Source organism: Scyliorhinus canicula, chromosome 7, assembly GCF_902713615.1.
Source record: "Scyliorhinus canicula chromosome 7, sScyCan1.1, whole genome shotgun sequence".
Taxonomy (NCBI): domain Eukaryota; kingdom Metazoa; phylum Chordata; class Chondrichthyes; order Carcharhiniformes; family Scyliorhinidae; genus Scyliorhinus; species Scyliorhinus canicula.
The window spans coordinates 130,035,185-130,062,071 of record NC_052152.1 but is presented as its reverse complement, the minus strand read 5'-3'; the positions used below and the strand labels follow the sequence as shown (position 1 = coordinate 130,062,071).

The window sequence follows — 26,887 nt, the reverse complement described above, 5'->3', positions numbered from 1 at the left end:
GATACAAATCATAGATGAAGATGTCTACTGGTTCTCCAGACTTTGGATCCTTCTATTAAATTCTGCTCTTTCCAAACTTCTGGTACTCTGTCAGGTAATGTAGCTGTCAAAGGATTTTATTACCTTTTCAAATTTGTCAGATGATTCACTAATGACTTGTCTGGATATCACTGTCATCAATTGAACCACTGAATACAAAATTGTATTAAATTGCTGAGCTTCTGATTGATTATTTAATCCTGGTGCAATTCTGTATCTTAAAAATTACCTCCAAATTTGTCCCTTCTATCCACCTAAATCATTCTGCCAAAATACATTTTTCACAGTAATTTCATTGCAGTGTTAATGTCAGCCTACTTGTGACGATAAAGATTTTTATTAAAAATTGAGAATGGCAGCTGGTGCCAATTTGTTTGCAGACTAACCGGTCCACTCCCGTTGGCGAGACCAGGATCCCGCAGGAGCATGGCAAGAAACCAATAATCACCACTTAAGCCCAATGTCCATACAATTAATGGGAGCGACCCCCTATCTAATGGCCTCCCCAGTAAGTGGTCACTGATCAGTACTCCTTTTTAAAAACTTGAAGCTGGCAGAATAGCTGCTGCGGGAATCTGAGGGGGAGCTAAGTAGCCATCTTCACTCACAGGCAAAAATAACGGGGCACTGGGGTTGCTGTCCCGGTGCTCAGAGGAGGGGTTGGGGAACCAGCCTCAGTCGGGGCAAGCTGCCATCGGTTGGGGGTGGGAGGAGGGAGGGTGGGGGTCGGGGGGGTCCGCCATGCCAACGCCTGGACTGTGTGGTCCTATTCCAGGGGATTCCCTAGCTCCAGCCCGCCTGCCCCACTGACCACCCATAACTCCCATTGACTGCAGAAGCCTCTGGCCACGCGGCTGAAGGAGATTGCTAATACTAAATTGGCAATCGTAGTTAAGTGAGTATTTCACACATCCCAATGGATCCCCTTGGGTGAGCATGCCATGTGTCATGTGGGGGTTATTGCCTCGCATTCCAATCAAACCGTGAAGCCTAGACACTGTGCCTGAGCACTGCAGGAAGCAACACCACAGACACAGCAGCCAACATCCGAACACCCAGGGGCTGAGCCCCAGCAGTAGGGACATTTCTGTGACCAGAGGGTAGGTGTGTGCACCGGGGAACGGACCAGCCCCTGGTCCAGGTAACGTTACGTGCGGGTGTCTGGGGTACAGGTGTGGGGTCCAATACCATTCTTCACCGAATGGCCTGGATGAAAGGGCGGTTCAGACATTAAAAAGAGGCATAAAGAAGCAGACCATGGGCTCCTTGGACAGGCAACTAGCAGAATTCCTTTTTAATTTCAGGACTACGCCACCTGTGACAACAGGAGTGGCACCAGCAGAGCTGCTGATGGGCCGCAGGCTCAGGGCCCGGTTAAGGTTGATTTTCCCAAACCTGGGTGGGAAAGTGAAAGTGCAGCAAGAAGCACAGAGCTAGTCTGAAGTTCCAGCCATGGTCTATGTCTGCAATTTTGGAGATCGTGCACTCTGGCTCCCAGGAGTTGTAGGGCCAGTCGCCTGCAAAGTAAGGGTCCAAAGGAGGATCCAATGTCAGCATGTGGAACACATTAAGAAGGATGGCCAACCAGGATGTTGATACCTCCACCTTGCCAGGAACCATCCCTCAGCCAGGGAACCCATCTGACCATGGTCCATCGACTGGACGAACAGGACCAAGGTGACGCCAGCTCGGATATGGACATAGAGATGCTCGAGAAGATGGACAATATTGTGTCCAGGGTTAAGATCCTAGCAATAGCCCTTAGACGTCGGCCAGAAAAAGGCAGTTTACCAAACGGTGCACACCATCTGACCCAGACTCACCGCTGGCAGAAGCTCAGCCTCAAGCGAAGCGGTGCAGAAGGACTCCTCAGATGACGACAGAGGGGGAACCTTTGGAGGGGGCGGGATTGTCACAACCCCAACAGGAAAACTATTATCGGTCTCCCCATGGGGCTCGTGGAGTACGAGCTTCCCAAATAGGGGGCAGAGGCTCATTCAGCTGGGACTCGTTAAACCGAGCATGTTGGTTGTCCCAAGGGGACTGTGATTGTACATGGTTACTGCTATGGGCAGCCCTGATCTTTAAGTAGAATAAATCTTTATCCTTCCTACCGCTGGCTTCCTTGGTCATTTAAGTTATATTTCACTCCTCAATCTTTTGACTTCACTTGCACCACCTACCTCCCAAGTTCCTGAGCTTCCCCTCCCCCAGCTAGTTTACAGGCCTTCTTCCCCCCCACCGCCCTCCCTACAGTTTTAAGTTACCATCAGGCAAAATAGCTGGGAAGAAGCTGGTTCAGGCCGCCGGCTCTGGTTAAGCACAAGGCCATCCACAAATGAGACACACAGCGCGGCTTCTGTGGGAGGGAGTGAGCTGATTCCCATTTGATTGCACATGCATGGAAGGGCTGCTAATGTTAATGCTAATCACGCTCTATTTCTCTCAGCAGTAATCACTGCAATAATTACTTACCAAACCTGTGGATTGATTTAGAGCACTCACACCTCACTTTACTCACAGTGCAATCAGATACCATCTGCAAACCAACATTGTCATCAAATCTGTCAAAATGCAAAATATAACTATATTAGGTGTTGTTTTTAATTAGTCTCCTCTGATGATTCCCTGTGCTACACACTTTTCAGATCAAAATATCAAGCTCGCAGCCTTTTGCCAATCATAATGTTTAATTGCCACTTTCTTGGTGGAAGATAGTAAAAACAGAATCTTATCATGAAAAGGTTAATTACTGTACAAACAATGGCCCCAAACACATATTTCTCCCTTCCCATATGCCCCATCTGAACTCATCATGTCGATCAGTCAAACCGCCTAATTCCTTTTCCCATTCCACATAAAGTTAACTTAACTTCCCTTCTTGATCCCCGTTATCTGATTCTTAAAATGGTTCCCTCTTCTCCGGCATTGTGTATCTCCCAAATGATTGCCGTCATGACAGCTCCCCACCCTACCACGCCAACCCCGGTCATCGACCACTTCATATTTAGGACGCCAAGGTAGCACAGTGGTTAGCACTGTTGTTTCACAGCGCCAGGGTCCCAGGTTTGATTCCCAGTTTGGGTCACTGTCTGTGCGGGGTCTGCACGTTCTCCCCGTATCTGCGTGGGTTTTCTCCGGGAGTTCTGGTTTCCTCCCCACATGTCCTGAAACGTGCTGTTAGGTGAATTGGACATTCTGAATTCTACCTCAGTGTACCCGAACAGGTGCCGGAGTGTGGCGACGCGGGGATTTTCACAGTAACTTCATTGCAGTATTAATGTAAGCCTACTTGTGACAATAATAAAGATTGTTATAATAAAGATTATTTAACCTCCCTTTCATCTCAAAATTCCTTGAATGTGTTGCCATATACTAGATTTGTACCCAACTCTGCAATGTCCTTCTAGTTTATGTACCTCCACAGCCCAGTACTGCTATTCACCTTGTAATCTACACATTTTTTACTTTTTATTGCATTTCTAAAGTAATTAATTCAGACTATGTTAACTACAAAAAGAGGCTTGTTGATTTCTGCTCCTTAAGTATTTAAGCATTTATTAAAAACCCCAAATCAGTGTGGCTTGCTTCACTTCTATAATATTGATAAGGCGTTTCATCTTGCAGACGGGCATTTAATACTTGGAGCTTTGTATGAATATAATAAAAACATACCGAATATTTTCCCAGGATGATCGTTTACAGAAAATAATAACTGGAGCTTCTCCCTTTGCAAGGCATGTGAATGTCTCTTTGATAATGTTTTCAATTGCTTTAAGAACATCCGAACTGAAAGAAAGGTGACATTAATCAGTACATTTACAGAAACAGGGCGCAGCAATTGTCATACTGAAACTGGGATACTCTGAATAAGGTGTGAAAACTCAAAAGTGCTAACAAGTGTATTGTTAAGATCTTATGAACAATCAGATCTGTATTACTGCTATAACCCCTTTGGAGGTACGGGATCAGACCATACGGTTTCCCATAACCTCCCCAGAATATGAACTGCCCCTTTAAAGTGGCGGGGCTTCCCCATAACAAGGAGAGCCCCAACTCTCATAAAAACTCTGGCCTGGTTGCAGGTTGGGGAAAGAAATCCTGAGGTCACTGGGGGAGTTTGTATTTGCGATTTGTATTTGCTAATGTCTATCTATGTGTCCTGCTTACCGCGGATTCAACAATTACTTCCTGCATGCCTGAGAATTCTATGTCAAGGGCACTCTCACTTCATCTCTAGAATTTGGCTCTTTTCTGCAAGTTTGGCAATAATGAGGTCTGAATCCAAATGGTCATAGGAGAAACTGAACTGAGAATTGGTGAGCAGGTAAGTGACATTTGATATCACTGCCAATGGTGACTTCCATCATTTGCTGAAATTTGAGAGAAGGTTGATTGGACTATAATTGGCTGGAATTTGTCCTCCTTGTTACAGGACATATGTGGGTAATTTTCAAACAGATGTGTGCTATACTTGTAAATTTGGCTGCAGGTGCAATTAAGTCTGAAGCACTACCGCAAGAAGATAGTTGCGGTCTTTGCTATATCCAGTGTTCTTTGGCTACTCTTGATATCACATGAAGTTAATCAAATTAGTTTAAGACTAGACTCTTTGATGGTAGGAAACCCAGGTCAAAATGCATCATCCACTTGGCAATTAAAGCTGAAGATGGTTACAACTGTTTCAGCCTTGACTTCTGCACTGTAGTAATAGGCTCCGACATTATTGAGAATGGGGATATTTATATTCGCTGTTGTTCGTCCATCACCATTCACAACTCAATATGGCAAGACTGCATATTTTACTGCTTCATTTAATAAATGAATATCCACCTGCTAAACCTGGTAGCAGGGGACTGACCTTTGTGTTATATGACGATCCTCCAACACTAAAGGGAATGACTAATATCTCTACCTTCACCACTCAGGGAATGGAGAGGTCCAGGAATGAAAGATCATTCGACATGATGGGAAAACTCTTAATAATACACCATGGGATTCCAACTATAAAAGCACATTTCACATACATACATAGATATATAGGAGCAGGAGGCGGCTTTTTGGCCCTTCGAGCCTGCTCCACCATTCATCACGATCATGGCTGATCATCCAACTCAATAGCCTAATCCTGCTTTCTCCCCATAGCCTTAGATCCCATTCACTCCATGATAAATAGGGATGAATTATGATCTTTCAAACTCTTAAGAACATGGACAAAGGTGAAGATACTGAGGTGCTCTGTACTTCACATATCCACGATCTCTACAATTTGAAGCCAGAGGGGCAGGATTTGAGAGGACAGAAGTAGAACTCCCGGTGATCAAGGTGTTTGTAGCTACTAACGAATTAGAAGATAGGGAGATAAAAGAGGTGAACCTAAGAGTTATAAAGCTGGAAAGAATTTGGATATAAGAGGTCAAACTGCTCTGTTACACAGATGAATCTGGATGGGATGGGACCTATAAGGCCAAGGACCTGACCATATTCTCGTGGCAAAACTTGCAGGCACCTTTATTTTTATTTATTAATCATCTCCGAGTCCTATATTGGGCCCTTCCCTTTGCCGCAGATGGTTTATTTTGCTCTTATAGCTTTGTGAGGGGCACTCTGGCCCCGTGTCGGTCTTTCCCTGGGTTCCGTCCTGGTGTTTCCTTGGGTCTCTTCCCCCAGTTGCCCCCCCTCGTTCCTGTCTACTTTCTGTGGCCCTGGTGGTTCCCATGCGTCCCCACAACCTCCTCTCCCGTTCTATCCATTGTTAGTTTCAAACAGGTTTTGGAACAGGCTGATGAATGGCCTCCATGCTTTGTAGAAGCTATCATCTGACCATTAGGTGGTGTATTTGATATTCTCTAGGTGCAAGGATGTCGGCCCTCTTCCCCATATGAAGGTCTGGCTGGTCCGATACCCTAAAGACTGTCACTCTCGGGCACGGCTCCAGCCTCACCTCCACAACTTTGGACTTCGCCTCGGAGAAGGCTGTCCAGAACCTGTCAAGTCTGGGGCATGCCCAGAACATGTAGGCATGGTTGGTGTTGTGTTCTGTGACCTTGTCCTTGCAATGATTCATACAGAACTGCTGATGACTTGACTAGAATGATAGTTTATTGATTAAAACGTGGAGAAATAACATACAGAATGCTATACAGACCAAGTTACTGACTGAGTTTCATGGACTCTCCTGGAACTACTAGATGTGCGACTGTCCTGCTGTACGCCTTACTACCAACTGGCGATAGTCGGATGCCACATGACCGATGTCTGGCACCACCAGCTGGTTGGCAGTCGCACTGCTAACTATACACAATATTATACACCGGCATATCACTAGAGTTGGCTGGGCATACCTCGCACTGTTCACGCTTGTCCTCCACCTTCGGGAAGAACCTGCTAATTCAGGCTCTTGCCAAGTGAGCTCTGTGCACCACTTTAAACTGCATGAGGTTTAGCCTTCCACAGGAGTGGTGGAGTTGGCCCTGCTCAGTGCTTAGCTCCAGAATCCCCACCCTAATACTTCCTCCCATTTCTGCTTTGTTCTGTCGAGTGGTGAGCGCATCCTTTCTAAAAGTTTTCCGTATATGTTCCAGCAATTCTCTTTTTCCATACTGTCCGAGTACAGTTGGTTCTCCAACAATGTTTCACTCGGGACTCTAGGGTACCTCGTCGTCTGCTTGCGGAGAAAGTTTTTGACCTGTAAATGTTGGCATTCCTGTCTGTTCAGTCGTTCCAGTCTTTGCGTGAGCTCTTCATAGGTCGCAAGTCTGTCCCTCGTGTAAAAATCCCTGACCACTAGTGTCCTGCTCCACCTTTTGAAGGTTGCATCTAGCATGGCTGGTAGAAACCTGTGGTTGCCGCAGATGAGGGCCAGGGTGGACACCTCAGTTAAACCTAAGTGTTGTCTCATCTGGTTCCAGGTTCTTAGTGTTATTACTACCACTGGGCTGGATGTGTTTTGTCGGGTGGGGCGGGGTGGATGGTAACGCTGTTATGGCAACGGCTCAGAGTCGTTCCTGTGCAGGAGGACTCCACCATCCTCACCCATCCCCTCACTCTCATGGTTGTGGCTGCCCAGCAGTAGTATTGTAAGTTCGGGAGAGCCAGGCCACCCATGCTTCTTCTCCTCTACAATGTTGTCCTCGGGATTCTTGGATTTGCCCCACCCCCCCACATGCCATAATCATTTTGGAAAAACGCCTCTGGGATGAAGATCAGTATGGATCTAAACAGGAAGAGGAACCTTCGCAGTACGTTCATCTTCATCGTCTGCACCTTCTCGACCAGGGAAAGTGGGAGTGAATCCCATCTCTGTAGATCCTTTTTTAAAAAAACTTCCTCTGCCAGACTGGTCAGATTTCACTTGTAGATCGCACTCACACCCATCACCTGCATGTGATATGCCTTGGAGGAGGTGAGGGGCAGGACCCATAGCAGGGAGCCCTGGGACCGGCGGAGGGAAAATGGGGGTCAGGGGAGCATAGACCGGCCCGCCGTGCAGAACGTGACAGAGGCCCCACATGCCTTGGGTGCAACGTACGTTTAATGATGTACAAATGTGACTCTAATTGTCCCTAGCTCCCGATGAATCTCGATTGAGCTCTGGCTGCCTCTGCGTCATCTGGCTCTAGCAGCCCTGGTGGTTCCCCAATATCTGCATCATGGTGTTGATTCCCTTTGAGGTGCCCCTCTGTAAGTGGGCGATGCTCTGTACTGCCTCGTCAATGTCCACCTGTGTCTGAGACATGGTCTTCAGTGACCTGGATTTCCTGGAGCGCCTCTGCTATGCCCACCCGATTCTAAGACAGCACCCTAGCGAGGTCCTCCTCGGGCTAGGACATGAAGGAAACCAGCTATTTCTGATAGGTAAAAGGATCATTGATTTAACCATTTTGTTACAAACACTAAAGCCCAGTTCAAAAATCATTTTTAAAATGGATCCCATCATAAGACTGCAAATATGATGAAACACAACCTCAGATTACAAAAGCACATAGCTTGCAATAATAAAGCATGGATTTCAAAACATTTGCAGTCGAACTAGAAGCAAATGCAACATTTCTACTGAAGGTCAAATTGACATAATAGTTCATATGAACTGTCCATTGTTCAAATGAACAGAATTGCAGAGTTCAGCAATAAGAGCAGTTTGCATTCCAACACACATTTAAGAATTCCACATGCAACGTTTATATTAATTTTAAAAGTTCAACAAGATAATGTTGCACATTGAGGACTGACAACCCAATCAACAAATCTAATGTATTGAGAACTCACCCAAACCAATCCGCATGTTACAGGGGTAGGGACAGATTGACTCAGATTGATAACAAATTCCTTTAAACAAAATAAAGGTCCGGGCAGCCATTTTCATTCCAGAATCACTCTATACTATATGCATGACTATCTACTATCTTTATTTCATATTTCTACTCTAACTCTAAGTCTGTGCAAGTTGTTTTGCTTTGAGCAAGAAACCATTACTGTATTTATGACTGTTCAGATCGTTTATATGCTACTAAGTTTAATTATATCTCTTAAAGTCTTCTGCTGGCAGGGACTTTCTTGAGAATATTTGATTTGTAACCACAAGATTTCAAACTCTCAATTATAATCAATAGATACCGGGCTTCCGGTTGCGGCTATGCGGAGCTCAGCTGCACGTTCGGCAGCTCCCGCTACTTAAGGACTTTTGGGCCGATTTGAGGGCCCCAAACGGCGCTGTTTTGACGAATCCCGGTGGGGAAAGGTGTCTAGAGGAGCATTCCCCATAATTTATGGTGCTCACCCAGAGTGGGGCAAAGGAAAAAGCTGCAGCATCTCCCCAAGAAAAGCGGGTGAAGAAGGACAAAATGGCGGCCGGCGGAACACCCGAGGACTGGTGGAAGTGGGCGCAGGAGCAGCAGGCCTCTCTTCTGCGCTGTTTTGCGGAGCTGAAGGCTGAGCTGCTGGACTCCCTAAATGCGACTACCAACAAGCTGCTTGGGACCCAGGCGGCGTCCATTCGGGAGTTGCAGCAACAGGCCGCTGAGAGGGAGGAGGAGGCCGTGGTCCTCGTGGGGACAGTGGAGTTGCACGAGGCACTTCACAAAAAGTGGCAAGACCGCTTGGAGGAGCTGGACGTTCGCACGAGGCGAAATAATTTGAGGATCCTGGGCCTGGCGGAGGGGTCGGATCTCCCGGCGTATGTGACCACGATGTTGAGCTCGTTGATGGGGGCGGGGTCCTTCCATTTGCCCCTGGAGCTTGAGGGAGCTCACAGAGTGCGGGCCAGGAGGACTAAGGCAAATGAGCCCCCGAGGGCGGTGCTGGTGCGGTTCTATCGATTCAGCGACCGGGAGTGTGTGCTGCGCTGGGCCAAGAAAGAGGAGCAGCAAGTGGGAGAATTCGGTAGTGAGAATCTACCAGGACTGGAGTGCGGAGGTGGCTAAGCGGCGGGCCGGGTTCAACCGGACGAAGGCGGTGCTGCATGCCAAGCAGGTCAGATTTGGAATGCTGCAGCCTGCGCGCCTGTGGGTGACATACAAGGACCGGCACCACTACTTCGAGTCCCCTTTGTACAGGTGGAGAAGCTGGACTCGAACTAGGGCCTGGGGACACACTATGGCCGTTGCTGTTTTCGCTGTTGCTGTTCTTTAACTTTGACATGTGTGTTTTATATGCTTGTTTTCATTTTGCTCTGTTTCCGGGTGGGTCTGTCTGTTGGGTATGGGTGTGGGGTATGTGGGGAATGTTGAGGGTTTGTATTTTATATGTTCTCTTCTGTACGGGGCTGGGGGTTGGGGTGAAACTGGATTTTGGGGAGCTGCGTCAGAAGGGTGGGGTGTGGCAGTGCGAAAGGGCCGGTTAAGAGAACGAGGGTATTTTCTCATCTGAAGGCGGACGTGGCTATGCTCCAGGCTTTCCTCTGGTTTCCCGCGCCGCGGGGCGGGTGGGGCGGAGCTGGCGTTGTGGGCGTGGCCTCTACTGGTTTTCTTTCCCGCGCTGAAGCGGTGCCAAGGAGGTGTGGCAAGAGGGGGATGACCCCATGCCGGGAGGGGATGGGTTTTGGCGGGAGCTGCCGGGGTCAGCAGAAGTCAGCTGACTCACGGAAGTACCATGGAGGGTGTGTCGCGGCTAGGAGGGGTCCTAGCCTGGGGGGGGGGGAGGGGGGGGATACCGGGTTGCTGCTGGAATGGCCAGGAAGGAGCTGGTGTGGGCCGGGGGTGGGGGGGGGGGGGGTAGAGGAGAGGCGTTATCGCCATGGGGAACGGGTCGGACGGGTCGAGCTGGCCTGGGGCGAGCAGTCGATAAGCTATGGCTAGCCGGTGGGGGAGGGGGGGCGGGTTGCCCTCTGATCCGGCTGATTACCTGGAACGTGAGGGGGCTGAATGGGCCGGTTAAGAGAACTAGGGTATTTTCTCATCTGAAGGGGTTGAAGGCGGACGTGGCTATGCTCCAGGAGACCCACTTGAAGGTGGCGGACCAGGTTCGTCTGAAGAAGGGGTGGGTGGGACAGGTTTTTCACTCAGGATTGGACGCGAAGAATCTGAGGGTGGCGATTCTGGTGGGGAAGAGGGTGGCGTTCGAGGCGGCTGAGGTGGTGTCGGACAAGGAGGGCAGATATATTATGAAGGGTAGGCTGCAGGGAGAGAAGGTGGTGCTGCTGAACGTATATGCCCCGAATTGGGATGATGCTGGCTTCATGAGGCGCTTGTTGGGCCGCATTCTGGACCTGGAGGCAGGGGGCCTGATCATGGGGGGAGATTTTAACACAGTGCTGGATCCCCCACTGGACCGGTCAAGTTCAAGGACGGGTAGGAGACCGGCGGCGGCCAAAGTGCTGAGGGGATTCATGGACCAGATGGGAGGGGTGGATCCCTGGAGGTTTGGGAGACCGAGAGCGCGGGAGTATTCCTTTTTCTCTCATGTCCATAGGGTTTATTCCCGAATAGATTTTTTCGTCCTGAGCAGGGGATTGATCCCGAGGGTGCAGGATGCCGCGTATTCGGCCATAGCGATTTCAGACCATGCTCCGCACTGGGTTGATCTGGAGATGGGGAGGCGCGGGACCAGCGCCCGCTCTGGCGCCTGGATGTGGGGATGCTGGCTGATGAGGAGGTGTGTAGGAGGGTCCGGAGAAGTATTGAGGGGTATCTTGATACCAATGACACGGGGGAGGTCCGGGTGGGGATGGTCTGGGAGGCTCTGAAAGCAGTGATCCGGGGGGAGCTGATCTCCATACGGACCCATAGGGAAAGGAGGGAGAGGAAGGAGAGGGAGAGACTGGTGGGGGAGCTCCTGGATGTGGACAGGAGATACGCGGAGGCACCGGAGGAGGGGTTGCTGGGGGAACGGCGTAGTTTGCAGGCCAAATTTGACTTGCTGGCCACCAGAAAGGCTGAGACACAGTGGAGGAGGGCACAGTATGGGGAGAAGGCGAGCAGGATGTTGGCGCATCAGCTCCGTAGGCGAGATGCGGCTAGGGAAATTGGTGGAGTGACGGATGGGGGTGGGAATGTAGTGCAGAAGAGGACAGAAGTAAATGGGGTCTTTAGGGACTTCTACGAGGAACTGTACCGGTCGGAACCTCCGATGGGGAGAGGGGGGATGGAGAGCTTCATGAACAGTCTATGTTTCCCAAGGGTTCAAGAGGAGCTGGTAGAGGGGCTGGGGGCGCCGGTGGAGTTGGAGGAGCTGGTCAGGGGGATTGGACAAATGCAGTCAGGTAAGGCCCCGGGGCCGGACGGGTTCCCGCTGGAATTTTATAAAAAGTATGCGGATCTGGTGGGCCCCCTGTTGGTGCGAGCCTTCAATGAGGCATGGGAGCGGGGGGCTTTGCCCCCGACGATGTCGCAGGCGCTGATCTCTTTGATCCTAAAGCGGGATAAGGACCCCTTGCAGTGTGGATCATACAGGCCTATCTCGCTCCTCAATGTTGACGCCAAGTTGCTGGCGAAGATCCTGGCCACCAGGATAGAGGATTATGTGGATTATTGGGGCAGCAGGGTAGCATGGTGGTTAGCATAAATGCTTCACAGCTCCAGGGTCCCAGGTTCGATTCCCGGCTGGGTCACTGTCTGTGTGGAGTCTGCATGTCCTCCCCCTGTGTGCGTGGGTTTCCTCTGGGTGCTCCGGTTTCCTCCCACAGTCCAAAGATGTGCGGGTTAGGTGGATTGGCCATGCTAAATTGCCCGTAGTGTCCTAATAAAAGTAAGGTTAAGGGGGGGGTTGTTGGGTTACGGGTATAGGGTGGATACGTGAGTTTGAGTAGGGTGATCATGGCTCGGCACAACATTGAGGGCCGAAGGGCCTGTTCTGTGCTGTACTGTTCTATGTGCCAGGGGTGATACACGAAGATCAGACAGGATTTGTCAAGGGACGGCAGCTCAACACGAATGTGAGGAGACTGCTAAATGTTATCATGATGCCGGCAGTGGAGGGGGAGGCGGAGATAGTGGTGGCGCTGGATGCAGAGAAAGCGTTTGATAGAGTTGAGTGGGGGTACCTGTGGGAGGTGTTGGAGCGGTTCGGATTTGGGGAGGGATTCATCAAATGGGTGAGGCTGCTCTACGCGGCTCCGATGGCGAGTGTAGTTACAAATGGAAGGAGATCGGAGTACTTTAGCCTCTACCGTGGGACCAGGCAGGGGTGCCCCCTGTCCCCCTTGCTCTTTGCACTGGCGATTGAACCTCTGGCTATGGCGTTGAGGGAGTCAGGGAGATGGAGGGGTCTGGTGCGGGGTGGGGAGGAACATCGGGTATCGCTGTATGCGGACGACCTGCTGTTGTATGTGGCGGACCCAGAAGGGGGAATTCCGGGGGTGATGGAGCTGTTAGCGGAATTTGGGGGCTTCTCGGGCTATAAGTTAAATTTAGGCAAGAGCGAGGTATTTGTAGTACACCCGGGAGATCAGGAGGAGGGAATTGGGAGGCTCCCGTTTAAGAGGACAGTGAAGAGTTTCAGATATCTGGAGGTGCAGGTGGCCAGGAGTTGGGGGACTCTCCATAAGCTTAATTTTACCAGGCTGGTGGAGCAGATGGAGGAGGAATTTAAAAGGTGGGACATGGTGCCGCTATCGTTGGCGGGTAGAGTGCAGTCCGTCAAAATGACGGTTCTCCCGAGGTTCTTGTTCCTCTTCCAGTGTTTGCCCATCTTTATCCCTAGGGCCTTTTTTAGAAGGGTGACCAGCAGCATCATGAGCTTTGTTTGGGCGCATGGGACCCCGAGGGTGAAGAGGGTCTTCTTGGAGCGGGATAGAGATTGGGGGGGGGGCTGGCGTTAACCAATCTCTCGGGGTGCTACTGTGTGACCAATGTGTCGATCGTGCGCAAGTGGGTGATGGAGGGGGAGGGGGCAGCATGGAAACGGATGGAGAGGGCGTCCAGTGGAGATACAAGCCTGGGGCCCTGGTAACGGCGCCGTGGCCGCTCCCTCCTACGAGGTATACCACGAGTCCGGTAGTGGCGGCTACCCTCAAGATTTGGGGGCAGTGGAGGTGACATAGGGGAGAAGTGGGGGGCTCGATGGAGGCGCCGTTAAGGGGGAACCATAGGTTCATCCCGGGGAACATTGATGGGGGATTTCAGGGTTGGCACAGAGCGGGCATCAGACAGCTGAGGGACCTGTTTATTGATGGGAGGTTTGCGAGCCTGGGGGAGTTGGAGGAGAAATTTGGGCTCCCCCCGGGAAACATGTTCAGGTATCTGCAGGTAAAGGCATTTGCTAGACGACAGGTGGAGGGATTCCCTTCGCTTCTCGCGAGGGGGGTGAGTGATAGGGTGCTTTCGGGGGTCTGGGTCGGAGAGGGGAAGATATCTGATATCAACAAGGTTATGCAGGAGGTGGAGGAGGCGTCAGTAGAGGAGCTGAAAACTAAGTGGGAGGGGGAACTGAGGGAACAGATCGAGGACGGGACATGGGCTGATGCCCTGGAGAGGGTTAATTCTTCCTCCTCGTGTGCGTGGCTTAGCCTCATCCAATTCAAGGTGCTGCACCGGGCCCACATGACTGGGACGAGGATGAGTACGTTCTTTGGGGGTGAAGACAGGTGTGTCAGGTGCTCGGGGAGTCCAGCGAACCATGCCCATATGTTCTGGGCATGCCCGGCACTGGAGGAGTTCTGGAAGGGGGTGGCGAGGACAGTGTCGAGGGTGGTGGGATCCAGGGTCAAGCCAGGATGGGGACTCGCGATTTTTGGGGTTGGGGTGGAGCCGGGAGTGCAGGAGGCGAAAGAGGCCGGTGTGCTGGCCTTTGCGTCCCTAGTAGCCCGGCGAAGGATTTTGCTACAATGGAAGGATGCGAGGCCCCCAAGCGTGGAGACCTGGATCAATGACATGGCGGGTTTTATTAAGCTAGAGAAGGTCAAATTCGCCCCGAGAGGATCGGTACAAGGGTTCTTTAGGCGGTGGCAACCTTTCCTCGACTTTCTGGCTCAACGATAAGGTACTGGGACAGCAGCAGCAGCAACCGAGGGAAAAGGGGGCGATGACTATGTTTGTTTATTTAATTTTAATTTATTTTTAAGTACTCTTGTTGGGGTTGGGGGGGATATGATACATGCGTTGATACGGTCTGGGGGGTGTTACAGTTGTTATGGGTTATTTTGTTGCATTTCATTGTTTGTTGTTATATTTTATATTTTCTGTAAAAAATTCCAATAAAAATTATTCAAAAAAAAAATAAAAATCAATAGATACCCAATAAAGATTTCATTTCGCATATGAGACATGTAGTGCAAATTTCTACTTAAGTTAGGTGTATACGAGACTACACTTAACCATGAGTAGATTTCATCCGTCCTCCTTGGGCTGGGACATGCACCGGAGCACATTGGCAGTGCCCACCTGAAACTGGAATATGCTGTGCAGTGCCTTGGAAAGGTTGACCTGGGTCAGGGACACGTTCCCCAGTGACTGGGATATGCAGTAGAGGTGCTCAGCCATGGACGTCACTGACTAAGCTACTCTTTGGACACCACCATTCATCGTGATGTTGTGCTCCAGGCTCTCCACTGCGGTCGCCAATCTAGCAGTGTTGGTCTCAGTGCCATGCATTTCCAGCACAACGTCCTGTGCCCTTTGGGACACATCCAATTGAGAGTAAACATGCGGTCAGAGGGCTAATCATCATCCTGGCATGAACAACTTCCAAGTGACTGGTCATCATGGTGGGGACAGTTGGTTACTCACCTCCGGCATAGGCCAATCTCAGCAGAGGTTGCCGATCTGTCCTTGGCCACCCGTGTGACCTCAATGGCTCATTCCTCGTAGGGGGTCACGACTGAGGTCTGGCAACCGCACCCCCCCCCCCCCCCCCCCCCCCCCGGCAATCTTGGTCCTTTCACATTGGTGTGGCAACTTTTCCTGCAGGGAGGGATGGCATTGTGAATGAAACAGTGCATGCATCGGGAGGGGACAGGCGGGTGCACCACTGCCGGACATGGGTGGGTTGTGCTGGAGGGCACATCGCAATATTATGCTGGAGGGTGGTGCACTGACATTAGGATTGGGGTGCGGGGCTATGCTCGGTGCAGTGTCATGGGGGAGGCGGGGGTAAAGGAATGTCAGGTGAGACCGGTGCCGTCGGAAACCCCCCAGCATTTTCCACTTGCTACCATTTAGATCGCATCCGTTATTTTCTTTCTGTATTTATAGGTGTGTACCTTTTATTGAAATGTAGTTATTTTAAGGGAATCTAACAATTTGAGAAGCATAGAAGATTGCAAGAGCGCAGAATATTCTTAGTATGGGAGACTTCCTATATTCAGCACTGAGTAGTTTGGTTGCACCATTACTGGCAAGTTTAGAAATGCAGGTGTCTTTCAGAGTAAGCCAGGACTAGCTTCAGGGTGAATTGAGAGCAAGTAATGCTCAATGAAGCTTGCACAAAAGCTGGGGTGGGGGAATGTGTTGTTGTTGCTGCTTGAGGAAGGATCCAGAAGGCAAGAGTTGAAACTGGTGTTTGTACTGAACCAAGTACAATAATAAAACATGTGTGAATCACAGTGTCTTCTGCCTGAATGTAGTAAACAGATATCCACCTATAGAACCTCACTGTGAAGACAGTACTTTATCTCCAAAGGACTATGTGTTGAATACTTTTGCTGGTAAAATTGTGGAGAGGTGCATCTGTGGATGTAGCTTGATGAAAACTAGATCAAGTAGGTTTCTCTATCGTGTTTGTTCTCCATCTTCCACAGAGCAGTCTTGCAGCTAGATCCAACCAAGCTACTCTCTGTGATGAATATTGGAAGCCTCCCATACTAAGAATATTCTGCACACTTGGATACTCAGGTACCTGAAACTGTCCCCCTACCACTCTGAACGCAGTTCCCCCAGTCGCCTCTCGTCTGGACCACAAACATCTCGTTCTTCCCCATATTGAGCTAATACCCCGAAAACCGTCCAAATTCCCATAATTTCATCCACCCCCTCCATTAGGTGAGACATACAACAGTAGTCATCCGCACACAGCGAGACCCTGTGCTCCACCCCCCACCGGACCAGCCCCTTGAGGCCCTCAGAGCAATTGCCAGCGGCTCTATTGCCAGCGCAAACAGCAGTGGGGAGAGGGGGCATACCTGTCTCGTCCCCCAGTGCAGTCCGAAGTCTTCCTGTTTGTCCGTACACTTGCAACCCGAGCCCGGCAGCAACCTAACCCAGTGATGTGACCATCAATATACTAGAGACAGACTTCCGGTGGCGGCGATGACGTAGGAAGCCGCACATTTGGGAGCTCCCGTTTTAAACGGACTTTTCGGCTCTTTTTAGAGCCCAAAACGGAAATTTTTCGACGTCTCCCGGTGGTAGAAGGTGGGCTGATCGACTTTCCCCACAGTCCATGACTCGAACTCGGAGTGGAAAGGGGGAAAAAACGGCAGCAGCTCCCCAGAAAAAACGGGGGAAGGAATCCAAGATGGCGGCCGGCGGAGCTCCAGAGGAGTGGAAGCAGTGGGCCCTGGAGCAACAAGCTGCTCTCCTGCGCTGTTTTGCAGACTTCAAGGCTGAGGTACTGAGCTCTCTGCAGAAAACGAACAGAAGGCTCTTGGAGATTCAGACGACCCAGGGTGCTGCCATCAAGGAGTTGAAAACGCAGGCCACTGAATGAGGAGGAGGAGGCCGGGATCCTCGTGAGTAAGGTGGAGGGACACGAGGCACTCCACAAGAAGTGGCAGGAACGCTTTGAGGAGCTTGATCACCGCATGAGGCGGAAAAATCTGCCGATCTTGGGCCTTGCGGAGGGGCTGGAGGGGTCGGACCTGACAACCTATGTGGCTACGATGCTGAACTCGCTAGTGGGGGCCGGGTCTTTCCATCTGCCCTTGGACCTGGAGGGAGCGCACAGGGTGCTGGCCAGGAGGCCTAAGGAGAATGAACCCCCGCGTGCGGTGCTGGTGAGGTTCCACCGGTTCAGTGATCGAGAGTGTGTGCTGCGCTGGGCCAAGAAGGTGAAGAGCAGCAATTGGGAGAATGGGGTAGTACGGATCAACCAGGATTGGAGTGCGGAGGTGGCTAAGCGGCGGTCTACGGTTTAATCGGACGAAAGAGGTGCTTTGCAAGAAAAAGATAAAGTTCGGAATGTTGCAGCCTGCGCGCCGGTGGGTAACTTATTCGGACCGGCATTATTATTTTGATTCCCCGGAGGAGACGTGGACCTTCGTGCGGATGGAGAAACTGGACTTGAATTAGGGGTTGGGGGTTGCGGGGTCGGTTGTAATATCTTAGCGCTGGATTCTGCTGTTGCTGTGTTCTCTTTTTTTGTACTTTTGCAATTTTGATATGGTTATTTATGGGGGTGTTGTTCTGTTATGTTTTTTTTTGCTGTGGGGCATTGTTTGAGTTTTGTATCTTACGGGGAGGGTTGGGGGGGGTTTGTTGTATTCTATGTCGGGTTGGGGGTATGGAGTGGGGCTGGTATTTGGGAGCTGCGTCAGAAGGGTGTGGTGGGGCAGTGCGAAAGCGCGGGCTTTCCTCTGGTTTCCCGCGCTGCGGGGTGGAGACGATGACAGGGAGAGGCGGGGCCTTAACTGGTTCTTCCCCGCGCTGGAGCGGTGCCTGGAGGAGGGATAGATTGGGGGATGATCCCACTTTGGGAGGGGTCGGGTTATTCAGAAGTTAGCTGAACCACGGAAGTACAATGGAGGACGGTTCGCGGCTAGGAGGGGTCCTAGCCTGGGCGGGAATGGAGGGGGGAAAAGGGGAATACCGGGTTGCTGCTGGTAGGGTCAGGAAGGAGCTGGGGGGGACAGAAGTGAGGTGTTGTCGCTGTGGGGACTGGGTCGGGCAGGGGGTGCTGGCCTGGGGCGGGCAGTCGACGGGCTATGGCAAGTCGACAGGGGAGGGGGGCGGGACGCCCTCTGATTCGGTTGGTCATCTGGAATGCGAGAGGATTGAATGGGCCGGTGAAGCGGTCGAGGGTACTTGCTCATCTGAAGGGGCTAAAGGCAGATGTGGCAATGTTTCAGGAGACCCACCTGAAGGTGGCGGACCAGGTCCGTCTGAGGAAGGGATGGGCGGCGCAGGTTTTCTACTCTGGGTTGGATGTGAGGAACCGGGGAGTGGCGATTCTGGCGGGGAAAAATGTGTCGTTTAAGGCATCGAAGGTGGGGGCGGATAAGGGGGGGTAGATATGTTATGGTTAGGGGCAGGCTACAAGGAGAGAAGGTGGCACTTGCTACTGTGTATGCCCCAAATTGCGATGATGCGGGCTTTATGAGGCGTATGTTGGGACGGGTCCCGGATCTGGAGGCGGGAGGTGTGATCATTGGGGGGGGGGGGGGGACGACGACTGGGGACTTCAATACGGTGTTGGATCCTTCACTGGATCGGTCCAGCTCTAGGACGGATAGGAGGCCTGCGGCGGCCAAGGTACTGAGAGGGTTTATGGACCAGATGGGTGGGGTGGATCCATGGAAGTTTGTGAGGCCGAGGGCACGGGAGTACTCTTTCTTCTCCCACGTAACTAGGGTCTACTCTCGGATACACTTCTTCGTGGTGAGTAGGGGACTGATTCCGAGAGTGGAGGAGGCCGAGTATTCGGCCATTGCAATCGCCAACCACGTTCCGCATTGGATGGAGTTGGAGATGGGGGAGGTGCGGGACCAGCGCCCGTTGTGGCGGTTGGATGTGGGGTTGTTGGCGGAGGAGGAGGTGTGTAGGAGGGTCCGGGCAAGTATTAGGGGTACCTTGAGGTGAATGATATGGGGGAGGTTCAGGTGGGGGTGGTCTGGGAAGCCCTGAAGGCAGTGATTCGTGGGGAGCTGATATCCATCCGGGCACACAGGGAGAGGAGTGAGAGGGATAGACTGGTGGGAAAGATGTTGGAGGTAGACAGGAGGTACGCAGAGGCACCAGAGGAGGGACTGTTGGGGGAGAGGCGCAGCCTGCAGGCTAAATTTGATTTGCTGACCACTAGAAAGGCGGAGGCACAGTGGAGGAAGGCACAAGGGGCAGTGTACGAACATGGTGAAAAGGCAAGTAGGATGCTGGCTCATCAGCTCCGCAAGCGGGATGCGGCTAAGGAAATTGCTGGAGTGAGAGACAAGAGTGGGAATGTGGTGCGGAAGGGGGTAGAGGTGAATGAGGTCTTCAAGGACTTTTACGGGGAACTGTACCGGTCGGAGCCAACGGGGGAGAGGAGGTGAATGGAGAGGTTCCTTGACGGGCTTTCTTTCCCGAAGGTGCAGGAGAAGGTGGAAAAAATGAAATGAATGAAATGAAAATCGCTTATTGTCACGAGTAGGCTTCAATGAAGTTACTGTGAAAAGCCCCTAATCGCCACATTCCGGCGCCTGTCCGGGGAGGCTGGTACGGGAGGGGTTGGGTGCGCCAATTGAGCTGGAGGAGCTAGTTATGGGGATCGGGCAGATGCAGTCAGGGAAGGCACCGGGGCCGGATGGGTTCCCGGTGGAATTTTATAAAAAGTTTGTGGACCTAGTGGGCCCCTTGCTGGTGCGGACACTTAATGAAGCGTAGGAAGGGGGGACTTTGCCCCCGACGATGTCGCGGGCGCTGATCTCGTTAATGTTAAAGAGGGACAAGGACCCCCAGCAGTGTGGTTCATACAGGCCCACATCTCTCCTCAACGTAGATGCCAAGGTGCTGGCAAAATTCCGGGCCACCAGGATAGAGGGCTGCGTGCCAGGGGTTGTACACGAGGACCAGACAGGTTTTGTGAAGGGAAGGCAGCTGAACACGAATGTGCGGAGATTGTTGAATGTCATCATGCTGCCGGCGATTGAGGGGGAGGCAGAGATAGTGGTGGCGCTGGATGCGGAGAAGGCCTTCGATAGAGTGGAGTGGGGGTACTTATGGGAGGTTTAGATTTGGTGAAGGGTTTATGAGATGGGTACCGCTGCTATATGAGGCCCCGATGGCGTGCGTGGCCACGAATGGGAAATCGGAGTACTTCCGGCTTTACCGAGGGACCAGGCAGGGTTGCCCCCTGTCCCCCTTGTTGTTTGCACTGGCAATCGAGCCGCTGGCGATGAGGGATTCAGAGAGGTGGAGAGGTTTGGTGCGGGGTGGGGAGGAACATAGGGTGTCGTTGTATGCCGATGACCTGTTACTGTATGTGGCGGACCCGGTGGGAGGGATTACTTAGATTACATAGAATTTACAGTGCAGAAGGAGGCCATTCGGCCCATCGAGTCTGCACCGGCTCCTGGAAAGAGCACCCTACCCAAGGTTAACACCTCCACCCGATCCCCATAACCCAGTAACCCCACCCAACACTAAGGGCAATTTTGGACACTAAGGGCAATTTATCATCGCCAATCCACCTAACCTGCACATCTTTGGACTGTGGGAGGAAACCGGAGCACCCGGAGGAAACCCACGCACACACGGGGAGGATGTGCAGACTCCGCACAGACAGTGACCCAAGCCGGAATCGAACCTGGGACCCTGGAGCTGTGAAGCGATTGTGCTATCCACAATGCTGCCGTGATGCCGGGGGTGATGGAGCTGCTAGCTGAGTTTGGGACCTTTTCCGGTTATAAACTAAATTTAGGCAAGAGTGAGGTGTTTTTGGTGCACCCTGGAGGCCAGGAGGAAGGAATTGGTAGGCTCCCGCTTAGGCGGGCAGGGAAGACCTTTAGGTACCTGGGGGTGCAGGTGGCCAGGGACTGGGGGACTCTCCACAAACATAATTTCACCAGACTTGTAGATAGATGGAGGAGGAGTTCAAGAGGTGGGACATGCTGCCATTGTCATTGGCGGGGAGGGTACAGTCCGTCAAAATGACGGTGCTTCCGAGGTTCTTGTTCTTCTTCCAGTGCCTGCCCATCTTTATCCCCAGGGCCTTCTTTAGGAGAGTGACTAGCAGTATATTGAGCTTTGTGTGGGCACATGGGACTCCGAGAGTGAAGAGGGTATTCCTGGAGCGAGGGAGGGATAGAGGCGGGCTGGCGCTGCCCAACCTTTTGGGGTACTATTGGGCGGCCAATGTGTCAATGGTGCGTAAATGGGTGATGGAGGGGGTTGGGCCGGCGTGGAAAAGAATGGAGATGGCGTCATGTAGAGGTACGAGCCTGGGTGCCATGGCAACGGCGCCGTTGCCGTTCACCCCCAAGAGGTTTACCACGAGCCCGGTGGTGGCGGCGACCCTAAGAATCTGGGGACAGTGGAGACGGCATAGGGGGAAACAGGGGGCTCGATGGAGGCTCCATTGGGTGGCAATCATCGGTTCATCCCGGGGAACAGGGATGGGGGATTTAGGGGGTGGCAAAGGGTGGGCATCAATAAATTGAGGGACCTGTTTATTGGCAGGAGGTTTGCGGGCCTGGGGGAACTGGAAGATAAATTTGGGCTTCTTCAAGGGAACATGTTCAGATACTTGCAGGTAAAGGCGTTTGCTAGGCGACAGGTAGAGGGATTCCCTTTGCTGCCCTCGCGGGGGACGATGGACAGAGTGCTTTCAGGGGTGTGAGTCGGAGAGGGGAAGGTGTCTGACATCTATAAGGTAATGCAGGAGGTGGAGGAGTCGTCAGTGGAAGAGCTGAAGGCTAAATGGAGGAGGAACTCGGGGAGCAGATAGAGGACGGGACTTGGAGTCAACTCTTCCTCCTCATGTGCGAGGCTTCGTCTCATCCAATTTAAGGTGGTGCACCGGGCCCACATGTCCGGGACTAGGATGAATAGGTTCTTTGGGGGTGAGGACAGGTGCACCAGATGTTTGAGGAGTCCAGCGAATCACGCCCATATGTTCTGGGCATGCCCAGCACTGGAAGAATTCTGGAAAGGGGTGGCGGGGACGGTGTCGAGGGTGGTTGGATCCAGGGTCAAACCAGGGTGGGGCCTCGCGATTTTTGGAGTTGCGGTAGAGCCGGGAGTGCAGGAGGCGAAAGAGGCCGACGTCCTGGCCTTTGCGTCCCTAGTAGCCTGACGAAGGATCTTGCTGCAGTGGAAGGATGCGAGGCCCCCAAGTGTGGAGACCTGGATCAGTGACATGGCGGGATTTATAAAATTGGAAAGCGTCAAATTTGCCCTGAGAGGATCAATACAAGGGTTCTATAAACGATGGCACCCTTTTCTGGACTTCCTGGCTCAAAGATAGGTATCTTGGTCAATAGCAGCAGCAACCCGGGGGGAGGGGGGGGGGGGGGGGGAAAGAGTGTTCCTTATTGTAGTTTCTATTATGTAACTTAACATTGTGTTAATTTGCGTTGTTGTTAAAATGCTGTGTTGTTCATGGAGGTGGGGCGAATGTTTATGATTGCTAATATTATTGTTATTTTTGGTATTTTATTATGGTTCGTTGTTGTATAAATTCACAATTTTTCAATAAAAATTATCTTTAAAAAAAATTCACTAGACATGATTGGAAGTAAACTGTAGTTTTAATAGTCTTACAACTGAGCCAGCCTGCGACCAGAGCACTGAGAGCAGGGCTTATGGCTGCAGCCCTTTATATTTTCGGTAGTGGGAGGGGCCATGGGCGGAGCCAAGGGTGGAGTCCTGTACAAGCTCATCTCCCCCTATGGACAGAGCCGCGCAACGGCTCACATACAGAGCCCACAAGGGCATAATACAATGCAATACAGTGTGAATTACAATACAGTATAATTCACCACACCCAGTCAATAAAGCCCCTCCCAAAACCGAACCGCTCCAGCACCTCCCATAAGTAATCCCAGTCAAAGGTTTTCTCCGCATCCATCGCGGCCACTACCTCCCTACCTTCCGGGGACATCATGATCAGGTTTAACAGCCTTTTTACATTGGCCATCAGCTGCCTACCCTTAACGAACCCTGTCTGATCCTCCACAATAACGTCCGGTACACAGTCCTCAATCCTGGAGGGCAAAATTTCGGCCAGAAATTTTGGCATCTACGTTCAACAAGGAAATCTGGCTGTGAGACACACATAGCTCCAGGTCCTTGTCCCGTTTCAGGATGAGCAAGATCATGGCCTGTGACATTGTCTGGGGCAGAGCCCCTCTTTCCTTAACCTAGTTAAAACCTTCATCAGCACCGGTCCCAAAATTCAGGAGAACTTCATATAAAACTCAACTGGGTACCCGTCCGGTCCCGGGGCCTTACCCGACTGCATGGCCTTCAAACCCTCCATTATCTCCTCCAGTCTGACTGGGGCCCCCTTCTACCAGCTCCCCATCCACCTTCGAAAAAGTCAGCCCCTCCAGGAAGCGCCTCATCCCCTCCGGCCCCGTAGGGGGTTGCGACCTATACAACCTGCTATAAAAGTCCCGAAAGGCCTTGCTCACCACCGCCGAGTCTCCAACTAAGTTCCCATCCCCGTCAATAACTTTCCCTATTTCTCTAGCTGCCTCCCTCTTTCTGAGCTACTGTGCAAGCATCCTGCTGGCCTTCTCACCGTGCTCGTAAATCGCCCCCCCTTTCTGAGCTGTTCCACTGCCCTCCCCGTGGTTAACAAGCCAAACTTCGCCTGTATCCTCCGGCGTTCCCTTAACAGCCCTGCCTCTGGAGCCTCCGCATACCTCCTATCAACTTGTAGAATTTCTTTTACCAATCAGTCCATTTCTGCCTATCCATCCTGTCCCTGTGGGCACGGATCGAGATCAGCTCTCCTCTCACCACTGCCTTGAGTGCTTCCCAGACCACCGCTGCTGAGACCTCCCCCCATATCATTTACCTGCAGGTAATTCAGCATGCACTTCCTCAGCCTCTCACACACCGCTTCGTCCGCCAATAGCCCTACATCCAACCTCCATTGCGGGCGCTGCTTGCTATCCATACTCACCTGCAGGTCCACCCAGTGCGGAGCATGGTCCGAGATCGTGATTGCCGAGTACCTTGTGTCCACCACCCCAGCCAGTAGGGCCCTACACAAAGAAATCGATCCGGGAGTACACCTTATGTACGTGGGGGTAAAAAGAAAATTCCTTCGCCGTCGACTGACAATCTCCATGGATCCAACCCCCACATCTGCTCCATGAACCCTTTCAGCTCCTTTGCCATTGTTGGCACCCTGCCCGTTCTCGAGCATGACCGGTCCAGGCCGGGATCAATAACCGTATTAAAAACCCCTCCCATGATCAGCTTGTGCGATTCCAGGTCTGGAATCTTCCCTACCACCCTCTTTATAAAATCCCCGTCATCCCAATTTGGCGCATATACGTTAATCCCCTGCAGCTTACCACTAACCATGATATATTGACCTCCCATATCCGAGACTATCCTTCCCACCTCAAATGTCACCTGCTTGTTAACCAAGATCACAACCCCTCTAGTCTTTGTATCCAGCCCTGAGTGGAAAACCTGACTACTCCAGCCTTTCTTCAACTTGACCTGGTCCACTATTCTAAGGTGCATCTCCTGCAGCATTACTACGTCCGCCTTCAGTCCCCTCAGGTGCGAAAATGCACGTGCCCTCTTTACCAGCCCATTTAGCCCCCGAACATTACAGGTGATCAGCCTAGTTGGGGGGCAAATTGCCCCCCCCCCCCCCCCGACGATCAGCCACCTCTTGCTTGGGCCCGCCTCCAGCCCCTGCGCCACACCTCCTCCGGCCCGCCCCACGGCGGCCCCCACCCCTGACTTCCTCAGTGTCCCTCCACCGAAGTCCCTCCCTCGTCAGCAGAACAAGCTAGCTCACCCATCTAGCTTGGTGGCCCTCGCCCCCAAGAAGTCTCCTACATATTGTTCCCTCGCTGCCCCCCCCCTCATAGAAACTAACTCCCTCATCTAATAATCCCCAAACAAACACCCAACAGCAAGAAAACAAAAACAAAAGCACCACCCACCGAAACTCAAACAGGTACGTCTCCATCCCACAAAAGTGCACATCAATAAAACAAAAGGGACATTGCCACCATCCACCAAGAAAAAGAGCCCAAAAATGAAAAATCGACTCCTTCCATCTTTTTTCCCTTAAACAGAGCCCCCAAAACAGACACAAAACAATAAGAGAACAATTTAAAAACAGGAAAACAAAACCCCAAAAACCAAGGGGAAAAAAGGGGCCCAATATTGAACAAAGAAAATTACAGCACAGGAACAGGCCTTCGGCCCTCCCAGCCTGCGCCGATCCAGATCCTTTACCTAAACCTGTCTCCTATTTTTCAATGTCTACTTCCCTCTGTTCCCGCCCGTTCATATACCTGTCTAGATGCCTCTTAAATGATGCTATCGTGCCCGCCTCTACCACCTCCACTGGTAAAGCGTTCCAGGCACCCACCATCCTCTGCGTAAAGAACTTTCCACGCACATCTCCCTTAAACTTTCCCCCTCTCACCTTGAAATCGTGACCCCTTGTAACTGACACCCCCACTCTTGGGAAAAGCATGTTGCTATCCACTTTGTCCATACCTCTCATAATTTTGTAGACCTCAATCAGGTCCCCCCTCAACCTCCGTCTTTCCAACGAAAACAATCCTAACCTACTCAACCTATCTTCATAGCTAGCACCCTCCATACCAGGCAACATCCTGGTGAACCTCCTCTGCACCCTCTCCAAAGCATCCACATCCTTCTGGTAATGTGGCGACCAGAATTGCACGCAGTATTCCAAATGTGGCCGAACCAAAGTCCTATACAACTGTAACATGACCTGCCAACTCTTGTACTCAATACCCTGTCCGATGAAGGCAAGCATGCTGTATGCCTTCTTGACCAATCTATCGACCTGCGTTGCCACCTTCAGGGTATAATGGACCTGAACTCCCAGATCTCTCTGTACATCAATTTTCCCCAAGACCCTTCCATTGACTATATAGTCTACTCTTGAATTTGATCTTCCAAAATGCAACATCTCGCATTTGCCTGGATTGAACTCCATCTGCCATTTCTCTGCTCAACTCTCCAATCTATCTATATTTTGTTGTATTCTCTGACAGTCCTCCTCGCTATCTGCAACTCCACCAATCTTAGTATCATCTGCAAGCTTGCTAATCAGACCACCTATACCTTCCTCCAGGTCATTTATGTAGATCACAAACAGCAGTGTTCCGAGCACAGATCCCTGTGGATATAGGCTAACAAGTTGTCTCAAAGTTCGAGAGTTCTCAGACACCCACCAGTCCTTTTCTTTTAGCAAAGTCCAGCGCCTCATAATAGTAATGCTGGTCTTCATGCGTGACCCAAAGATGCGGCGCATACAGCAGACCGAACTTCACCTGCTTCTTGAAGAAAGTAGACTTGACTTGGTTAATGCCTGCCCTGTTCCTCGCCACCTCCACCCGCAGGATGCTGTTGTCCCACTTACAAGCGTTCGCTTGGCCCACCGAAGAACGCATTCCTTGTCCAGGAACCTATGGAATCTCACCACCTTTGCCCTCGGCGGGTCCCCCTCTCATGGCTTCCTTGCAAGTGCTCGGTACGCCCTGTCCACCTCCAACGGTCGGGGAATGCCCCCTCCCCCAGCAGTTTTTCGAACATACCCGCTACGCATGCCCCAG

The 26,887-nt window shown here is 51.6% G+C and overlaps 1 protein-coding gene across 4 annotated transcripts in view; it reads right to left on the bottom strand.

Annotated features, from left to right (window-relative positions):
* Positions 1 to 26,887, bottom strand: part of spo11 (SPO11 initiator of meiotic double stranded breaks) — a 109,695-nt gene that overhangs the window by 79,911 nt on the left and 2,897 nt on the right. For all 4 annotated transcript variants that reach the window (XM_038802924.1, XM_038802926.1, XM_038802925.1 and 1 more), the window contains exons 2-3: positions 3,715 to 3,828; positions 2,515 to 2,603 (exon numbers count right to left, since the gene is read on the bottom strand). In XM_038802924.1, coding sequence (XP_038658852.1) covers positions 2,515 to 2,603; positions 3,715 to 3,828 — 203 coding nt within the window. The remainder of the gene's footprint in view (positions 1 to 2,514; positions 2,604 to 3,714; positions 3,829 to 26,887) is intronic.